Here is a 21,226-nt window from a genome sequence, read left to right as displayed (position 1 = left end):
GGGAATTGAACTCAGGACTGCCTGCTTGCAAGGCAGGTGCTTATGCCACTGAGCTAAATCCCCAGCCCCCCTTAATCTGTATACACATCATGATTTAGCAAATCTTAGTAAATATCCAGTCATTCAGAGTTGGTTCCCAAAAAGAAAAAATGTAAGGTAGTACAAAAATTTAGAGATGGCTGGGGATTTAGCTCAGTGACTAAGCACCTGCCTGGCAAGCATGAGGTCATGAGTTCAATCCCTGGTACAAAAAAAAAAAAAAATTCAGAGAAATGTTTATAAACCAAGTACAGTGGTGCCCACCTGTAATCCCAGTACTTGGAAGGCTGAGGCAGAAGGATCACTGAGTTTCAGTCCACCCTGGGATTCATAGTGAGTTCAAGGCCAATCTGAACTACATAGGAAAACTCTGTCCCAAAAAATTAAAAAAACAACAACAAAAAAAGAGGAATATTTGTAGTACAGTTCAGGTGTCACTAATAAAACAATTTTAATCAGTATCCGAATCCTAATATATGAAATAAGGAAAAACATTGTGTTAATCACCCTGTTATGTCCTCATAACATTAATTTTTTTATCTTCCTCAGCTTACTCTAATCATTTAGTATACCCACACTTGATTTAACATTCTTCCAGAGATTAATTGAATGGGTATAGATATGAGTTTTGGAGGAGGGGGTTGTTCTTGCTCTTGTTTTTGTTTTTGTTTTGTCTTTTTGAGTCAGGGTCAGGGTCTCTATATGCAGTTCAGGGTGGACTTGAGCTCACTTTGTAGCCCAGGCCAGCCTCAAACCTAAACGATCCTTCTGCCTTAACCCCCCGCGTGCTGGGATTACAGGCATGGGCCACAACACCCCATAGGTGCAGATATGATTTTTAGGCATTTGGGTGGATACTAGGGATTGAACCCTGAGCCTTCCCATTAAGCTTCATCTCCAGCCTTTTAAAAAAATTTTCAGGTGGTTTTTGGTTTTTGGTTTTCGAGGCAGGGTCTTGCTGAGTTGCTAACTGCCTAAGCTGTTCTTGAGTTTGGGATCCCCCTGCCTCAACCTCCAAAAGTGCTGGGATTATAGTTAAGTGCTACCATGCTCAGATAGGGTTCTTTATTACAGTTAAAGTGAAAGGAATCAGCCATTATCTTCTCTGTAGCCACTTGCCGTTATATCATATACTATGAGTATTAATAAAGGGTTACGATTTGTAAGCATGGAGTTTTAATAACATTTTTAATTATTCGAAAGCTCGACTTACTGGGCAAAGATTCTTGCTAGGTATTCTGACTGTGAGTAACTGACAGGACTTAGAAGACCTAGCATTTGTTTCAACCTTTCCCCTCTTACCGGGTAATTTCCTTGGAGAAATCTCCATCAGCGTATTTGCAAAACCTACCTTTAGGGTGCACAAGGATAATCTCTCAGATTCCTTTCAGCTAATAATTTTATATACTTCTCATGTTATTGGTATCTAATAAATGAAGGACTTAAGAAAGCATAATTTGTATTCTGTGATATGTTGCTCTCAGACTTTTAGGATGCGAACCACTGATGTTTCGCCTTGTTTAACAATAAGAAGAGTTCTTTGTACTTTGTTTCCTTTGTTTTAGGTTATGTGCTGCTGAAGCAAGCACTGTGCTTTCTTTTGATGTTTTCCTCTCTCCTCCAGATACAGCAGCAGCCAGAACCCACGGTTCACGTTGATGCATTCCTTTATGATGAAGACTTTATTGATTCATTATGTGAGGAAGGAAGAATGAGCAGGAACTACTGTACAGTGTGCGGCTCGCAGCAGACAGCACCTTTAGGTAGGCACGCAAGTGACTGATAACTTTATGTGCGCTTTTTCTTGTGTGTCATGAATGTATAAAGGTTTGAACAGGTCAGGGCAGGTTTCTTTAAAGGCAAAAGCCATCCTGTGGCCATTACCAAGTACTGCAGTTAGGGAAGAATAAGTCAGGAAAGCTAGGCACCTTATTTCCCCCAGAACTTATGTAAAGGTGACTCCTCGAGTACAGAAACTAATCAGAAATGACTGAGTACAGGGGAACTCTGTTTACTCACCCGAGACTGATACATGAACCGTATGCTGACTTATTTACAATAAATATAACTTGCTAGGGGACTGAAATAGTCTCCCTATAAAATATCTGCTTGAGAAGTCAGATAGTGAGCGGATATTAATGAGTGGGCATGGGCTCAGAAAGTTTATTCAGGCCAGTGAGTGTTTTGACACCATGAAGCATCCACGAGCCATAGCAACACAACTCTAGTGACAATAAGTCTGTTACAAGTCTGTCCCTTGGCTGTAGCACCTGTGTCCAAAATAAGAACTAGGCTGACTCCCCGCTGCTAATAGGTTAACTCTTCTGTTAGTACAGTCTTCTTTCAGACTGGATGTGATTGTCTAGGTTGTTGCTTTGGACTACAGTACCTTTTACTGTTCACCTGCTCTTGGAGTTGTTGCTTAGAGTGGGCTACCCTCCCAGGGGAGAAATCTCATACTCATGTTACTGATCTTAGATAATAGCCTGAAAAATTAATCACTACCAAATTTCGATTTGTTGCTGATGCAAATCCATTATACTTATAGTATAATTTGGGGTTAAATATATCTGATTTAGTGGTTTAATATTCTATTTCAAGGTAACACTTACAATATCCCTGAAAGTAGTTGAAATTCACAGATGAAAAGAACATAGACAAGAACAAAATAGGACAAACTAAAAGGTGAATTATAACTGAAAAGTAGATACTGTATCAAATAGATCTAATGTACAGAAATTTGTAGAAGAGAATTTTGTAGAATAAAAATTGGAAGATTTTATTTTCTTGTAAGAGTCAGTTTATAAATAATAACTGGATACTCAGAGCAATACAAGTGACAGTAGTGAATCCAAAATAGGTCTCACCATGAGGGACTCTGACACGTACTCAGATGACAGGGGTTTGTCTAGCTACAAGACCCATGGAAGAAGCGCCAGTTTAGCAAAGAGGATATGGAGGATTGGGCCATGGGAGAACAAAGACAGGTTGTTAGAGCCCACCCCAAGAGTTACTTCAAAGGCCCGGTCACATCGTTTATTCTATTCCAAAGGACTGGTCTGCCCGCTACCATTTTTTAGCCACTATCAGTTTTGACTCAAATCTCTCTCTTCCTTGACCCTTATATTCTATAAAACATAATATATTCCATCTTTGAGTTCCTGCAGCAGGATAGAACCAGATTCAAGTTATTCCAGATGGATGCTTGATCACAGAAACTGGGGTGAGAGGATAAACTACAAGACTAGAAGTGAAGGGAAATAAGGACAGTTTATGGGAGCATCTTCCTCTTGCTCTGTACCACTCCACAACACACATTTTAGATTGGTCAGGGCTGCCACGTCACACAACCCCAGAAATGGTCATTCATTTGATTATTCACCGTCTGTGGCAGCCCGCAGCTACAAGGTGAGGTGAGAGATGCAGACGGTGTGTAAGTTATGTAGTCACCCCATGCAGCAGCAGGTCACAGGGAAAAGAAGAGGAAAACCCAGACCATCCCAAGCAAATGCAAGAATAAAAAGAGGGGCACTCAGATGACTTAGAAAGAGCCTTCCAGGCCTTTGAAATATCAGAGACTTAATATTTGGTTTTCATGGCACAAGAGCCTGCCTGGTAAGTGCAAGGTCCTGGGTTTGATTTCTGGTCCTCCCTCACATGAAAATTTTTCTCTAATGTAACTCAGAATAGAAGAATACAAATTTATCACATTTTTTTTTCAATAAACTCTGGATGGTTTTCATTGATTAAGCAAAAACATGAAGTTGAGTATGGTAGCACACACCTGTAATGCCAGCACTGTAGGAGGCTGAGGCAGGAGTTGCCACACGGTCGAGGCCAGCCTTGGCTATATAGTGAGACCTTGTCTCAAAACAAAAACCAAAAAGAGAGAGGAAAGAAAGGTAGCGAAACATACTTTCTAAATATAGATGAAGGAACTAGAAGCACAGAATGCAACTGTGAAAGCCAAGCACAATTTAATATTCCCTCTGTTCTAATTTTCCAGGCTTTATTTCTCATTCCTTCTCCCTCATGGAACTGAAGTTCATTTATCATCACATACTCCCCGACCTGTCGGGAAAGGTCTTGGTTGACGTTGGCTCCAGACTTGGCACAGTCCTTTATGGGGTAAAGTCCAGCTTATGGACATATTCAACATTTGGAAAATGCTTTCTCCTCCTGCTAGTGACAGCTTTGCCTGCCACCAAAGGTGACAGCTTGGCCTTCTTGATTGAAGTAGCAAAGTAAGGCTAGAATAGTGTAATGGAGGCAGGCTCCTAAATTCTATTTGATAGTAGTTGAGGGGAGAATTTCAAAGACCAGCTGTCTGGTTTCCTTTACTTTGTCTATGCAACAGAAAAAAGCGCACGTACAAAAGAGAAGTAATGTAGCCCGAAAAGAGAAGTACGTGACTCATAACGCATTGCCATGTTGTCAGCCCGTACTGCTTCCCAACCTCTTCTAATTTGTACTGTACTAAAATAAAACAGTGTACTGGTCTTTGATAAGAACTCATAAAACTGGCAAATTTACTTGACCTAGGAGGTCCCTGAGTGGCTGTGAGCAAATCACTTAATACCACAGGGCCTCTAATTCCTTCTCTATAAATGAGTAACTAAATGATGTCGAAGGACACATTTTGTTCCAGTTTCTGTGATCCAGAGTTTGAATGCAGAAGACATGTGTTTCTGAAACATTACTGCAAGGTGGTCTTTTGAAAAACTTCACATCATGAGTATTTCTAAATTCTCAAATGGTTTTAGTGAAAAGCTAAAGTGTGGTTTCTGTTTGTCATTAGCAGACTTGTTAAAACCACGGCCACCAGTGGTTGAGGCTTATGCCAAAAATGGCACTGTCCATCCCCAGCATCAAAAGCAGTTAACTCTTTAATGCTGAGTTTATTTTGCAGTGTTAAATTTTTATTCTGTAATTAGGAAAGAGGCTGGGGATTTAACTCAACAGCACAAGTGTTTGTCTGGCAATACAGTTTATGCTAAGGGGTGGGGAAGGAGGTGGTGTTCTTGTCTTGGGGACAAGATCTCACTAGGTGGCCCAGCCTGTCCTCCAACTCCTAGGCTCCAGCCATCCTGCCGCTTCAACCTCCCAAGTACTGGGGTTATAAACAAGGGCCACCCTACTCTTTTTGGCTGGTCATTTTGTTTGGAAAAATACTGGAGATTATGACTGCTTACTGTATTTTGCTCACTCTCTTTGACTTTTGATTTATTAAAAAGCAATAAAGCTAAAGTAATTGTGGCTCTGCAGAAGAGGTATCAGTGATGATAACCAAATAGATTGATATATTTCTCCATATTAAGCCACTGATTCAGTCAAAAATTTTGGACTACCTCCACAGGCAATGTTAAGCATCTTGTAAAAATCCATGCTAGAAGCTGGGCATGGTGGTACACATCTCTAATGCTAGCACCCAGAGAGGCTGAGGCAGGAAAATAGCAAGTTCAGGCCCACCCTGGGCAACTTACTTATAAGACCTTGTCTCAAAATATAAAAAAGGAAAGGGGCTAGGAGCATGGCATAGTGTGAAGCCCCTGAGTTCACTCCCCAGTATTGTAAAAAAAAAAAATTGTTTTTAATTCCGTGATGAAACACTAGATACAGATTTGGTTGTCTGATTTTTATTTTGTTTTTGTTTTTGGTGCTGGGAATTGAACTTAGGATCTTATGCATGCCAGGGTAGCACTTGTGCCACTGAACTAAATCCCCAGCCCCAGTTATCTGTGTTTTTATATCTTATTGTTTTTGTTATTGCAACTAAAATAGGCATATAACAACATATAGTCAATTCTCAATCACCCTTATTAACTAAATGGTTGATTATCGTTAGCAGGTTCCCTGACGCTCGCTGACTTCCCTGAGTCAGCAGTGCATTCCCAAGGTCACCTCCCACTAGCGCTAGACTGTGCATGATCGTTCATTAAACTCACCGGAGATCTCTCTAGCTGTCCTAAAAAAACTTCCCAATCACAGAAGTTGGGTTTTAGTCAGAGAATAACTATGCAGTCACTTTTGTCAAGTCCAACTTTGCTGAATGCCCTGTTTTACAGTTTTTATCAGGAAAAAGAACTCAATCCTGTGGCAGAGATATAGCTCAAAGACACAGAACCTGCCTGACAAGTGTGAGGTCCTGAGTTTAATTCCTGGTATCAAAAAAAAAAAAGAAAGAACTTAAAAAATATAGCCATGTGCTGGGGATTTAGCTCAGTGGCATAAGCGCCTTCCTTGCAAGTGTGCGGTCGTGAGTTCGATCCCTGGTACAGATAAAAACGAAAAAGACAAAAAAAAAAAAAATATATATATATATATATATATAGCCATGTAGTGGGAATTAATAAGCTACAATTGAGATCTGACCAGTATGAATAAACTTCTGGAGGTTGTAACTTTATATAAACTACAAGGTGGTATTTATGTTTTGTTTTATTTTATTTTCACTGTGTTTGATAGTTTTTTAAAATTTGAATCTTTAATTAGAAATAAACTGCAATTAAAAGTTAATTAACTTGTATCGTAATGTATCTTTCTCTTTTAGGGTTACCTTTATAGTTCAGCTGTACAGCTGTATGGAGTAGAACTGAATGGAGACTTTTGCCAGTTACAGGAAATGGTCATTAAAAAATACCAGTTTAGTGACAGAATAAAGGTACTCTTCTTTTTAATTTTTACTTTTATCGGTACACATTTACAGTCCCTAATGATCACACTCATCATGGAGAGTGGTGCATGGACACAACAGCTCTGAATTCTTTTTCCATCTCCTTCCCTTTCATTTCCTCTTGCCTCTGTCTGCAGAGCAAGTTTGAGCCAAGTAAAAGAGGAAAAAGCAAAATAAAAGTACATCCAGGGAACACAGGGCGGGCTATTGTGAAGAAAGTTACAATAGCCTGAGTTGACCTAGTATCCTAAAAAGTTAATAGAGATCATTGTTACAATTATATCCACTCACACACTTTTCTTTCTCCCTAAAGTTTTTAGAAAGTAAATTTTTTTCTATTTCTTTCTCTCTCTCTTTTTTTTTTTTCTTTCTTTTTCATTGTTGCTGTTTTATTTTGTTTTTTGAGACAATGTCATGCTGGCTTGAAACTTACTATTACAATCCAGGCTGGCCTTAAGCTTGCAGCAGTCCTCCTGCCTCAGCCTCCTGAATGCTGGGATTACAGATGTGTACCACCATACCCAGCTGTTTTCTCTGTATCATCTATAATTTTGGTAGCAGCATATTTTAAACTCTAGTGAAGTTGGTTAGAAATGTATGTATGTGTATACTATAGTTTTTTTGAGACTGGGTCTTACCATGTAGTTCAGGCTGGCCTTGAACTGATTATTTAGTCCACCCTGGCCTCAAACTCTGACAATCCTGCCTCAGCCTCCCTAGTGCAAGGATACATATGTGTGCCACCATACCTGGCCCAGAAATGTACTTAATTAAGCTGTAAATGTTGAAAATAAATGAAAGGGCTATGTGATACTCACAGTTCCTTATCTTTCTCTGAACTTTCAGAGAGTATAATAGATGCCATAGGATAGTAGTTCATAGGGAACAAGCCTTTGGCTTAGGCCAGTAGTGGCAAACCTATGACATGTGTGATGTGTCTTGTTTTTCTTTTAAGATAAAAGATGTTAATGTTTGAGTTGTTTTCATAAACTAAAACCTAGGTTAGGTTTAATTGCAGTGTTGGCACTTTGTGATAAAGCAGTGGGCTTTGGGTTGTAGTTTGGGCACTTGATCTCTAAAAGGTTCGCTGTTCTTGGGTTAGGCTGTGGCTGAGGTTTTCTTCTTTTCTTATATTTAAGAGAAAAAATGTCAAGGAATTGTGGGTTGATACAGTAATTCTTCATGATGTGCACTTGCAGTGGCCAACCAGAGAGGTGTCGATGCGCTCTGATGTCCAGCATTCCCACATTGAGAGACATCACAGTTAGCCAGGCCTGGTGGCGCACACGGGAAGCTGAGGCAGGAGGACTGTGAGTGCTGGCCCAGCCCAGGCAATTTAGCGACTGAGCCAGACCCTGGCCTAGAATAAAAAGGGGCTGGAGGCCTGGCTCAGTGTGAAAACCGTGGGCCCAGCCTTTCCCCTTTTTTATACAGAAAATTATTTTATTCTTTCCCCCATCCCTTCTTTCCCCATAGCCATGTTAGATATTGAGAAATAAATGAGAGAGAATTGTTCACTAAATTCACAGTTTTTTCTCACTATCCCGTATGTAATAAACTATAACACACTGCTGTTACACAGTAACAGTCACATAACTAACAGAAATATATTTTAGAACCTATTAACTATCACACATAATAAATGGATAATCAAAAGTTTTCTTGTTTTAAAGGTAATGATAAAATATAAAAATACATTTATATATATAAAATATATAAATTTTTAAAAAATTTTTACCCCCTTTGAAAAACTATGTAGGTACATGCTCAGCCACACACTTTCCCTGGCTGTGACCTCTGTTGCCCTCAGCAACCCCATGGTAAAAGGCACTACCTGATTTGGAGATGACAATGTACCATTGTTTCCCCCCTGACTTGTTGTGCAATTTTGTCTTCATTTTTTTCCCTTGAAATAAAATGGATTTGAAAAATTAAATTAATTTTTTTTTAAAAGGCAGTGCCATCTTATGACTACCGGAAGCCTTAATGGTTTCCTTCCTTAAAGCTACAGACAGATGTTGGATTTGAGGGGCCCTAGAGATTGATCATAGGGTTGTTTTTTATATTATCTGCTGAGATTCAGTTAGCCTTGAAAGGCTCAGACTTTTTTATATTTGTTGTTTTTGTTGTTTGATTTAGAAATGCTTGTTTGTCTGCCCATACTTGAGAAAGTAACCAGAAAGTGGACTGAAGTTTGGAGCACCCAGGGAGGGTAGCTACCAGTGGCTTCGCTTTGAGTGACCTTGTGGGTGATTAGGAAGGTCTCCCTGCGGGCTGGCTGCGTACACGGAGAAAGCTTTTAGGCTCTTAGCTGAGTGGCAAGCAGCATCCCTGAACTGAGTAAGAGGGGCCAGGGTTGGTGAGTCGGGCTTCTCGGCATCCTGGGTGCTTGTTGGCCTCGTTCTCTTGTTGGCAGGAGTTCTCCCTGTGCTTCAGCGAGGTCTGCTCCCCAGGCCCAGATTCTTTCTGTTTGACCACCCCCCACCCCCAGAGAAAAACCTCTTTCTTTTGCTCCATTCTGCAAGGCCTAAGTCTGTCAGTTTTTGAGGTAGATTTGTGGTATTTTTCTTTAATCATCTTGCTTTTTTGGACAGGTAATACATTCAAGTGAATTTTAAAGGAAGAGTCGAATAAGACCAGTTAACATAGTGTAATAATATTTTATAACTCATATGTATGTTTCTATGATTTTCACATGTTCCTGTTTGATTCTATGAATCAGGACAGATATTCCATTTTATTTATGGAAAAACTGACTACCTAAGAGTACAAACCTAGTTGGTAATAGTGCCATAGTTTTTTTTTTGGTCTTTTTGAGACAGGGTCTTGCTATGCAGTTTCAGCCTGGCCTTGAGCTCACTTTGTAGCCCAGCCTGTCTCTAACTCGCAACGATCCTCCTGCCTCAGCCTCCCAAGGGCTGGGATTACAGGCATGAGCTGCCACACCCAGCCAATAGTGCCATTCTTTAAACTACATCCTTTTTAACTTTTACAACTTGGGATACAATTATAGTGTAAAAAAATCTGAACTCAAGAGTTAAGAGAGCACATTTATGACTAAATAATTCTATATAAGACAAATCTTCACAAGTTTTTGTGTTTTACTGTATATTACAAATCTCCTGTTGGGGTGAATATGCTATTATTCCCCCATTCACCCAAGGGTTAACCTCCCAGAATGCTTTGCAGTGAACCAGCAGCTGTTTCTTTTGCCATGTGTGATGCAGTGCCCTTGTTCTCTTACATGAACTCATTCCTCCTCTGTAGGTGATCCATGCAGACATCCGTACCCAGGGTTCACTTCTGCACAGTGCTGATGTTGTCATAATGAATAATGTCTTCGAATATTTTCTTAATGAGACAGAACAGGCCAGGTATGTTATTTATTCAAATAAGAATTAATTCATTTCTAAAATATATTCAGGCAATGTACGAAAAGAAATTATCATGGTAGAAATGTTTTCATATTAAACTTTTAAAAAATAACCAAGTGTAAGGTGATTATTTGGAATGTATTTTATCTACTATGTATATGATAAAATTAAAACTAACTTTGTCTAACTTTGTAAAATATTACATCTAGTTTTTTGTCAGATACAAAATGATTACATGACCCAAGCACCTGCTTAGCAGCCATTGATACAATTAGAAAACAATTCCCAATGGTTCTTTATGCTTATTCTTTTCTACTTGTTCCCTTTTTTTTGAAAAGCCATTGCTATTGTATCACAAAATAATGGAAATCAACTAAGGCCTATAAATGAAATTAAAACAATATAGGAATGTTAACCTAGAACACTAATTATAAAACTTAAAATATTCTGAATACTAGTAGTTATTTAGGTAGGTGTCTTAGTTATTTTTTCTTATTGTTGAGACAAAACATGTGACACCCCAAGTTAAATGAGGAAATTTCTACCTAGTTCACAGGTAGAACAAGGGCACTGCATCACACACGTGCAAACAGAGCAAAAAAGCAAGCAACAGCAGCAGCCCCCTTTCTTCCCTTATATTCTATCCAGGCTACTAACATGAGGCCTTCCCATTATCCACACCCAGAACTATGCCAGAATTATGTATGATTTAGTAATGACATACTCTTGATCCCAGCATCATACATTCTAAATCCAGCCACCTCTAAAAAAGCCGCACCCATAACCACATAAGGCTTTGGGGGTACATCTAGACATAAGCCATAACACTGACTGTGGTGACACTCCAGCACTTGGAAGACTGAGGCAAGAGGATCACAGTGTGTTCAAGGCTAGCCTGGGCTACTTAGTGAGTTTAAGGCCAGTCTGAGCTACATAAGCAAGACCTTGGCTCGAAAAATTAAAAGTAGTAGTAATAGTAGTCGTCATCATCATTGTCAAAGCAGTTTCCTGAAGTTTATTGCACTTTTCAGGTAGTAGGAAAAACTTAAGAAACCTGAGATCACTTTTCTGACTCCTCTGCCACTATAATTGATGCTAGTTGCCCATCAGGACCTGTAGGATCCTCCTAATTAGGAAATTCCTGTATTAGATTCTGAGATGCTATTTATCTGGCCAGTTAGCTTGCTGCTTTCTAACATATTGTAGTAGTTTATGAGTACTCTCAATGCAGAAAAGGCCTTTTCGAAACATAGATATAAAGGGAATTACCCCAATATGTTTGCATCAGTAAGTAAGGTTTCCATTCCCCAGAAATTAAAATGCATAGAATTATAAACCAAAATGGAACCCTGAATAGCCAAACCTCCTCATTCTACTAGTTTACCTCTTCGCTGTCTATATATTTCCTGCCTCTTCCCCACAACACACACACACACATCCCAGTTACTGCTAGGTTAAGGTCACTATGAAATTAACAATTTAAAAAGAAGCCTCTTTCAGCAGAAAGCTAATTATAGTCATAGCTTAGTAAGAATAGGTGATGATTTTTTATTCACATACTAAATAGCAGCAGCACAAGTTGTTTTCATCATAGTGCCTTCTTTAAACATAATTTCCAATGGATAAAATAGGATTAGCCAGGCATGGTGGCACATGCCTGGAATCACAACATTGAGGGGGGCTGAGGCAGGAGGATCACCACATGTTCAAGGCCAGCCTGGGCTACATAGCAAGTCCCAGACCTGTGAGACCCTGTCTCAAAAAACAAAAACATAGCACAATAAAACAAAACATGTTTTTCCTTTTTTAAACATTGACAAAGTCTCATATTCACTAAAAGTATGAAGAAACGAAAAGGTAGAAGAAAAGTATGCTCTGTAAAGTGAGCGAGGTCAGAGTAAACAGGGAGGAAAAAACAAAAGTACACCCTACAGCTTGTGGTGGACCACTGTGAAGAGGCCCGGGTTCTTTGCCTTTTCAAATTAATAACAAGTAGCCAAAATATTATATAGTTGTTGAAAAATGAAATACGAACAAGTTTATGTTTTAAGAAATTGAAAGAAAAAATACCTTAAATTCTCTGGAGATTCGTGATAGGAACATTATGAATGCTGAAGAAAGAGAAAAGCTCGGGTAAACTTGTCACAGGACATACTGCATATTTAGGTTGTTCCAGAAGTCTTTCTTGGTGCATTCACTCCTGAACTCTGCATGACTCACTCACTCAGCAAATGTTGAACACATGATATAATTTAGGCACATCTAAGTGTAGTGCAATAAATTCTAAATATAGAGATGTTATAGTCTCTTAGGGTTATTTTTTTTTTTTATTTTGAAAGTAGTAAAATACAACAGAACAAGACAATAAAGCCAACTGAGACCGTGTAGTGAAATTGGTCTAGAACTTCAAAGCAGGTTACCAGGATAACAGTAACAGGTATCGCAGTATATTTCATTATCTTTACAATAGTTGTTCTTTCAATCACATATATCAAAATATAATGAAATACAGAACATTATAGAACTTAATCAAAACGGAATATTGAATAGAGCAGTACCATTAATCAAAATAAAGCAAAACAGTAATAAAAATATTTGCCTTCAATGAGATGGTAGAAGGAAATCCCCCTTATTTGTTATGATCAACCTCCCAAGAGATGCTCAGATTTCTGGTTCCCATTTGCTAACGAGGGGACAGGAGAAGCGGGATAGGGGAAGTGGGATGTTTGACTCTAGGCTGTGCACCAGTAGGCTCACTGTTGCTTAGTAGGGAGGCCGGCTGGTTACTGGTTTCCCAGCGTCCTAAGTTCCAACATGGTTTGGATCTCAGGAGACACTGGTGGTTCTCCCCCTGGAAGGGCCGCAGTCTGCCACACTGCAGCCGCTTACCAGGGAGGGGAGCTGCTTGCTTGGTTTCCCAGGGTCCTAAGTTCCAACATGGTGGGTTAATTATTTTCTTTGTGAAAGACAATATACAGAGGTAAGTTTAGATAGAAGATACAATAAAGCATTGCACTAGAATTCTGACCAAAATTGATCATTTATCTATATTTTGTAACAAGTGAATGAACAGATGGTGTAACATATTATCTCCAAGAATTCATATTGTCCTTTGTTCTGTTTTGGTTTTTGTTGTTTGAAACAGGGTCTAAATTTGTACTCTAAGATGGCCTTGAACTAACTTTGTAGCAGTCTGGCCTTGAAATCACAGCAGTCCTCCTGCCTCAGCCTCCCCAGTGCTGGGATTACAGGCGTGTGGTGCCATGCCCAACTTCAAGATTTGCAATCTTCACTGGAGCCTGAGGATAAGTGGAATGATATTACCATAAGAGTTAGTATGAAAGAAAATTCAGGAAAGGATCAAGCTTTAGAATATTCTCATTACAGGGTAACCTCTCAGATTTGTAGAGCAATTTTTAGTTGTTTTTGTTTGTTTTTTTGTTGTCTTGGCTTGGTTTGATTTTTTTTGCATGGGTAGTTGAAACCAGAGCCTCATACACACTAGCGAGCACTCACCCACTGAGCTCTATCCCCATCCTTTTTATGTAGTTTGAGATATGGTCTCGCTAAATTACCTGGGCTAGTCTTGAATTTGTGATCTCTGAATGGCTGAGATTATAAACATGCACCACTGCACCCAGCTAGAGGTGCCTTGTAAACTAAAAGTTGCAGCTAGGCATAGTGGCAAATGCCTGTAATACCAACTAGTTGGAAGGCTGAGGTAGGAGGATTAAGATTATAAGGAAAGCCTTGGCAATTTGTGAAACGTGTCTCAACATACAAAAGAGCTGGAGCAGGAGCTAGGGGATAGAGTGCTGTCCTAGCATGTGCAAGACTCAGTCTGGGTCCAGTTCTCCATACGGGGGAGAAAATGTGTGTGTTGTATCAGTAAAACAGATCCAACTAATACAGTGATAGCGCACAAGAGAAAGACTGTGCCAGGGTACTTGGCTTCTTCTTATATTAGTAATCATGTAAAGTGTGTCGTTTTTAGGACAACAAAATAGCCCTAGTCAAAACACGGTGACATTGAACTGCTACAGACTTTTTATTTGGCCTAAGTAAAAGAATATTTTGTCACTTTGTTAAGAAACTCCAGAGCTTCCTGGGTGAACTAACCAAACAGCCTATGAGTAACACTGCTGCCTCCTGTCCTGCTGCAAGAGGTGCCCTCCTGCGTGCCTTCATCCCTACTCTCCAGTGGCAGGAGCCCCACCCAGACATGCACAGGGCAGAATCCAGCTCACGTCCACACTAAGGGGCACACAGACCCTGGCCACTGGCACACATGCGTACGCGTAGCCTCTGTCCTGCTCTGAAGCTGACCAGTTCCACTGACGTTCCCGATGCTACGTTATCCTGGGAGTCCTCTCAGGAAGTACTCCCACGGGCACATTGAGTGCAAAAGACCTGACCTGCTTATCACATTCTCACTGTTAGTCTTTGGTTTCTGTCCTCACTGCTCCTTTTACCTCCAGGACTTCTGTGACCTCAGCAGGTCTCTCCACCACCTCCCCCCAACAATCTCAGCTCTTTTAGCCAGTAGAACCAAGTCTGCATACTTCATGAACAATTTAAGGAGCTTTAACTGCTGATCCAGCTTTGTATGTTGGTTCTGAAAACCAGCTCGTGGACTTACAGTACTTGCAGTAACCTATCTTGTTAACCTCCCCGGGACTTGACCACAATTTTGCCAACACCCTTCAGGAACTTGAGAATTTGCCAACTCCTAGTACATTGCTTCAGTACTGTTTCCTGTGGGCAAACATTTTTGCCCATCTAGATTTCTAGCTGTCCCCTGAGTTGCATTTTCTTTGTCTTTTCTTCCCTTTTCTTTTCTGTCTTTCTTTTAACTTTCCAGTGTCTTGATACAGTCTTAACATAGCAGGGTTTTTGTTTTGCTGTGTTTTGTTTTTAACCTGGGCGACAGATGTATTGGTACAGATACGCTTTGGATTCTGAGTTTGGGGTTTTTTGTTGACTGCTATTTTTCTAGTGTAGTTTTAGGTTCACAGGAAAAATAAAAGAAAGGGACAGAAATTTGCTGTAACATATTTGTACCCCTACAAATGCAGTCTGCTCCATTGTCCCCCACCAGAGAGGCCCATGTATCACAATGCGTGAGGCTATGACACTGTATTCACCCAGAATCCATGGTTCCCATTGCAGCTCACTCTTGGTGTACAGCCTGTGCATTTGGACAAATGCATGGTGGCATGCATCCACCATTAAAGTGTCACACGTAATATTCCCGCTGAAAATCCCCTGTGCTCCACCTCTTCATCCTGTCCTCTCCCCTCACCCCTGAATCTTTTTACATCTCCATAGTTTTGCCATTTCTGGGGTGTCATAGTTAGAATCATACAGTGTACAATCTTTTCAGATTGGTTTCCTTCACGTAATAATGAGCATTAAAGTTTCCCCCGTGTCTTCGTGGCTTATAGCTCATTTTGAGTGTGGGACACTCTACCACCGTCTGGGTGACCACACATGGCTTATTAGCTCAGCCACTCAAGGACACTTTGGTTACTTTCAAGTTTGACAGTTAGGAGAAAGCTGTGCTAAGCATTCATGTGCAGATTCTTGTGTAAACCTATGTTTTCAACCCCTTTGGATAAATACAAGGAGCACAATTGCTGGCGTGGTAAGAGTATATTTAGTTTTATAAGGAACCACCAAGCTAGTGCAGTGAATGAGGGTTCCCACCACTCCACAGCTTTCCCAGCCTTTGGTTGTTCTGAATTTTCTCCTTTCTCTGAGGTATGGAGCAATTTTAACATAACAGTTTTTATGTGTTGTAGTGCCTGGGAATATATCAGTCATAACCTAAAGAAGCCCGGATCATTATTAGTGACAGTACCAAGTCTTGAAGATTCTCTCTCAGGCCTTCAGGTATGTCAGCCAACACTCCAGCATTTTTATTGTCAAAACTTTTCTCCATTTTTTTTCTCATAACTATTACAGTAAATATTCTAGAAATGTTCTATCTGGGAACAGTGACAAGTGTTAGAATATAAAGACCTTATTGCTTAAGCACTGGCTTGTGGTTTATTTCCTGGTCTGAACTGCTCTGAAATTGCAACACTTACATGGATACAAATTCCTTTGCTTTGCTACCCAATTTTTCTGTGAAGTCATAGTTTTAGATTAAGAAGCATTACTGCATATTTTTAAGAGGCTTAGAACACCCATATCGTAACTGTATCCCTTAGAGTGAAAGGGAACACGGTTGTTCCAGACTTCTGGAATCAAATGAGCAAACTGCAGTACTGCAAACTGTGTACAGCTTGGCTTCTAAGTCACGTGGGATTTAAACTTGTTTCTTTGTTCCTCTTTCTTTATATAAAAGAAGGATGTTTGTTATTTAATAATAAAATTAATAAAATTCAGCCCAACAACATTCCTTATATGAAGATTAATTACGCTTGTGAAGTTATTTGAGATCCCCAAATGAAAGTTACTGTTGTGTTTCTTAATACAGAATACTGTTATTTTCATAGTAGACCTTTCCATGTATATGATTTCTTCCTTTATAAAACTAAACAATCTGGGGCCAGGGATTTAGCTCAGGTGTAAGCGCCTACCTGGCAAGCATGAGATTATGAGTTCAGTCCCCGTCCCCCAAAAAAACCAAACAATCTCAAAATAAAACCCATTATGCTATATAATCATATCTAAAAATTATATCTAATTTTTTAAAATGCCAAAAATGTTAAATAAAATCAGTCATCAATAATATTTTTTTAAAATTTTAGCAATCATTCAAATTATAAAAGTAATTCATGCCAGATATGGTGGCACACTCCTATAATCCCAGCATTCAGGAGGCTGAGGCAGGAGAATTGCCATGAGTTCAAGGCCAATCTGAATACATAGTAATTCAAGACCAGTCTGAACTGCATAGCAAGACCTTGTCTCACAAAAAAAAAAAAAGTTCAAGGCCAGCCTTGTGATTTAGTAGAACCCTGACTCAAAATAAAAGGGGCTAGAGATGTTTCATGGTAGAGTTCCTCTGGTTCTGATCCTTAATATTACCAAACAAAAAGACCTAATTTGATGTTGATATGAGTCATTCTATACAAACTCTTTTACTAATTTTATTGCTTTCCATTTAAGAAAACTTCTTTAAACAGATAAGGCTCTAGTTTGCAATTTGAGGGGAAGGGCCTAGTGAACGTTATGAACAGAGATTGCCCCACACTCCTTACTGTGACAGTTTTTCTATGTATTGCCCCATCACTGTTCTAGTCTTTTGTTGTTTAAACTAAAGTAAGATTAAACTGTTTCTATTAAAATAATTATATTCTTAGCCAGTGTGGTGGCACATGCCTGTAATCCCAGCACTTGGGAGGCTGAGGCAGGAGGATTGCCATGAATTCTAGATCCACCTGGGCAACATGGTACATTCAAGACCAGACTGAACTACATAGTGAAATCCTGTCTCAAAAAAAAAAATTATATTCTTTCCAGTTTAGAATTCACGGTAAGTCACAGTATGGCCTCTAAATCCATAGACCTACCGTTTATAAAAAGTTATTATGGAGTACCATGCAGGTTTAGTCCTATTCACTGTAGTAAAAATCTGTTATAGGCAGTTACTTAGTAATTATTTCATAAGAGTCCAGAAAACAAGATCACCCTGCAAGTTTCATTTCTGTTTATAATTCTTTTATTTTCTCCTAGACTAATATACAATTATCCTCCTGGGTTGAAGAGGTACCACTGAACTATGATGTGTACTCACAAAGTGACATTGACAAAGAAGCTCTTGAACAAATTCATTTATATAAAATTCTCCAGCACTAAAATAGACCTCCCTAGTGTAATGTTTAGTTAAGTATATTACAAAATGAAAAAGAAGCCAATCATAGTGGCTTACACCTATAATCCCAGCACTTGGGAGGCTGAGGCAGGAGGTTCACTGTCAGGTCAAGGTCAGCCTTGGCAAAATAGTTCAAAGCCAGCCTGAACTGCAAGGCAAGACTCTGTCTCAAGGGAAAAAAGAAGAAAAAGAGAAGAAAAGAAAAAGAAACACCCCTAATATCCTAATACATATTTTTCTGTGTATTTCCTTTCAAACTTGGTGTATGTGACATTTGCAAATAGTTGTCTGTATACACACATATATATAGCTGTGTATGTCGCTATACAACTTTGTTCTGCATTGTGCAATAATAAAAATATTAACAATATTTTAAATTAAAATAGTTTATCTGATATTATTTTGTTTTCTCCTTTTTTCTGTTAAAAATATAGAGGTAGTCTGAAAGTGCCCTTTAGTGTGTGTCTTGGTTACTTTCTCTTGTTGCTGAGGCAAAAATACCTGACACCCAAAATTAAGGAAGGAAAGGTTTATGTAACTTACAGTTTGTGGAGGTTTCAGTCCATAAGCAACTGGCTCCATGGAAGGGTGGCATGGCACCAGGGCAGCCCTTCAAGGCAACAGCCAGCAAAAGCAGCCAGAACAAAAGAGGGCAAAGGAAGCCTCTTTTCCTTTATACAATACACAGGTCATCATCGCCTTCCCTCCCCTCCACCAGTGCTGGTGTAGCACTCATAAAATCTCTATGCCCTTCTCTCACAGATGAGGATATTTACAAAGTAAGAAGGCTGGCTTCCTGCTGAGTCTCTTAAACTTCTAAACTGCTCAGGTTGACAGAGCCTATCAACCATAACTGGGAGAAGACAGCAGGGGGGAAATGTGGATTATACTGTTTTTGTTATAAGAGTCCATGTACACAGCTTTTTGTGAAGAGGCTAAAATAGGACTAAAATTTTTTTAAATGGAGTTTCTAGAAAAAAATAAAACTAGAAAAATTATCCTTTAAAATTTATATAGAGGAGAAAGAAGCTAAGCCCCTGCCTGTGAGCTGATTAGAGCACAGAAAGGGGAGAACCAGGAAGGAAGGAAGGAAAGCCCTGACCTGTGAGCCAGCCAGAGCATAGAACAGAGGATGGAAGCTATGCCCCTGCCTGTGAGCCGACTGGAGTAAAAAAATAAATTTATATAGAGAATATATCTAAACTGGTATTTTTTCTTTAGTGTAAATTCATTTTTCCTTTTTTAAAATAATGACTATCTTCTGAAATTATGAAAAACAAAACTAGACAGGTATGGTTGGTGCACACCTGTAATCCCAGGAACATAGGTGGCTGAGGTAAAAGGATTGCTGTGAGTTCAAGGCCAGCCTGGGCTACATAAGCAAGTTCAAGGCCAGTTTGCACTAAATAGTAAGATCCTGTCTCAAAAAGAAAACAAACATTTTTTTCTTTTCTTAAAGAATGCAGTGGCCAGGCGTTGTGTACAGTCCTGTAATCCTACCAGCCTGGGAGGCTGAGGCAGGAAGACCACAAGTTCAAGCCCAGCCAGGACAACTTAGTAATTTAAGGAGATGCCGGCTCAAAGTAAAAAATTTTTACACAAAAACAGGCAGAGGGAATTGTAGCTCAGTGCAGAGGCCCTGGATTCAATCTCCAGTACCACCAAAAAGAAAAGCAATAATCAGAACTTGAACATTTAAGTAGTTATATTGTTCTCATATTTGATGTTATATTTAGATTATTTCCTAAAACTAACCTACATTTTGAAATTGCAGTACCAGGGCCAAAGGCCCAGCACCTGCCTGACACGCACAAGGTCATGAGTTCAATTCTCAGCACCCCCCACCAAAAAATTGCAGTACCTTTTGGAGATCTGTGTTTTGAAACAGATTTATGTAAACCAGGCACAATGGTGCACGCCTGTAGTCCCAGCTACTCCAGAGGTTGAGACGGGAGGATCACGAGCCTAAAAGTAGAAGACCAGGCAATCTGACTTCTTAAAAGGAAGCTTTTGGTCAGTAACTAAACAAAATGTCCAAAAAAAGAAAGACACATTTAGAACTCCATACAGACCATTTGTACTAATAAGTTAATACTTAGGACCTGTATAACATATAGAGAATAAATGCTAGAATACCAGTGCTTCCTGGTCCATATAAACTCTCTGGACTCCTGCCATGTCATTAAACACTTTCCATGTTAGTTTCCACTCTTCCCAAAAAGAAGATAAAGATATGAACAATTCCCAGCATCTCAGTAACAGTTAATGGATGTGTCCAGGAGATTGTCTAGGGCTTTTTTTTTTTTTTCTTTTAGATTTTTGTAAAAAAAAATTTATAGAAAAGAAGAAAATGAATCTTTTTTTTTTTTTTTTTTTTTTGGTACCAGAGATTGAACTCCTAACTTCCGCACTTGCAAGGCACTTATGCCACTGACCTAAATCCCTGGCCTGTGGAGCTGGGGATTTAGTTCAGTGGCATAAGCACCTGCCTTGCAAGTGTACGGTTGAGAGTTCGATCCCTGGTACCAATTAAATAAATAAATAAATCCCTGGCCTGAAGGAAGTAAACTTAAAATAGTTTGAATAGCTAGCTTGTTGGTAATATTTATGTGACTTGTTATACATATGTGTACATATGTAAATATATATATTATATATATATAATTTTTTTAAAGCAGGGTCTCACTGTGTAGTTCAGACTGACCTTAAACTTGTAGTGATCCTGCCTCAGCCTTTTGAGTGCTGGAATTATAGGCACGTACCACCACACCTGGCTGTTAAATTATAACTATATTTAGGTACTTACATTTCAAATGAACAGTGCTCCCTATAGCATGTATTGAGAGTATTACTGAAGATACCAATCATCATTGTCCCTGAAAACAAGGGCTTATTAGGAAAATGGCACAAAATTACAAAGTTAACCCTCACCACCATGCTGTTCTGAATGACATTTTCCTAAACGCTGCCCCTCAGAAACATCAAAGCAAAATGTGTTGCTTTAGCAGTAGGTGAATGGCCAAACCCCTTTCCAGGTACCTTAGGCGCTCGGAGAAGGAAGACCAGTAGAGAGCAGTCTACTTGTCAGCATGGTTTCAAGTCCCTCATCTGTAGAAACACACGATAATTTAGCCGCCTATTCCGTTCCATCTGTGGAATATAGTCAAGAGTGCAGGTTATAGATGATTTCCATAGATAAGTGGAAAAAAGGACAATGGTTTAAATACCATTATCACCGCTATGGTTTTACAAATATCAAACTGTTGATCTTTAGTTGATGGAATGGAAAAAAGATAAAATGTAAAGTATTGGCAACTG

General features: G+C 39.3%; 1 protein-coding gene across 1 annotated transcript in view; it reads left to right on the top strand.

Annotated features, from left to right (window-relative positions):
- Window positions 1–18,303, top strand: part of LOC100727960 (uncharacterized) — a 38,782-nt gene extending 20,479 nt beyond the window's left edge. The window contains exons 3-8 of the mRNA XM_003471892.5: window positions 1,664–1,802; window positions 4,046–4,167; window positions 6,590–6,700; window positions 9,980–10,086; window positions 15,888–15,978; window positions 17,770–18,303. Coding sequence (XP_003471940.2) covers window positions 1,664–1,802; window positions 4,046–4,167; window positions 6,590–6,700; window positions 9,980–10,086; window positions 15,888–15,978; window positions 17,770–17,892 — 693 coding nt within the window. The 3' untranslated portion in view covers window positions 17,893–18,303. The remainder of the gene's footprint in view (window positions 1–1,663; window positions 1,803–4,045; window positions 4,168–6,589; window positions 6,701–9,979; window positions 10,087–15,887; window positions 15,979–17,769) is intronic.
- Window positions 18,304–21,226: the final 2,923 nt, after the last annotated feature.

This window comes from Cavia porcellus, unplaced genomic scaffold (assembly GCF_034190915.1).
Source record: "Cavia porcellus strain 051 isolate PalLab524CR breed Dunkin Hartley unplaced genomic scaffold, mCavPor4.1 scaffold_1, whole genome shotgun sequence".
Taxonomy (NCBI): domain Eukaryota; kingdom Metazoa; phylum Chordata; class Mammalia; order Rodentia; family Caviidae; genus Cavia; species Cavia porcellus.
The sequence above is the reverse complement of the archived record's forward strand: the minus strand, read 5'-3'. Positions and strand labels throughout refer to the sequence as shown.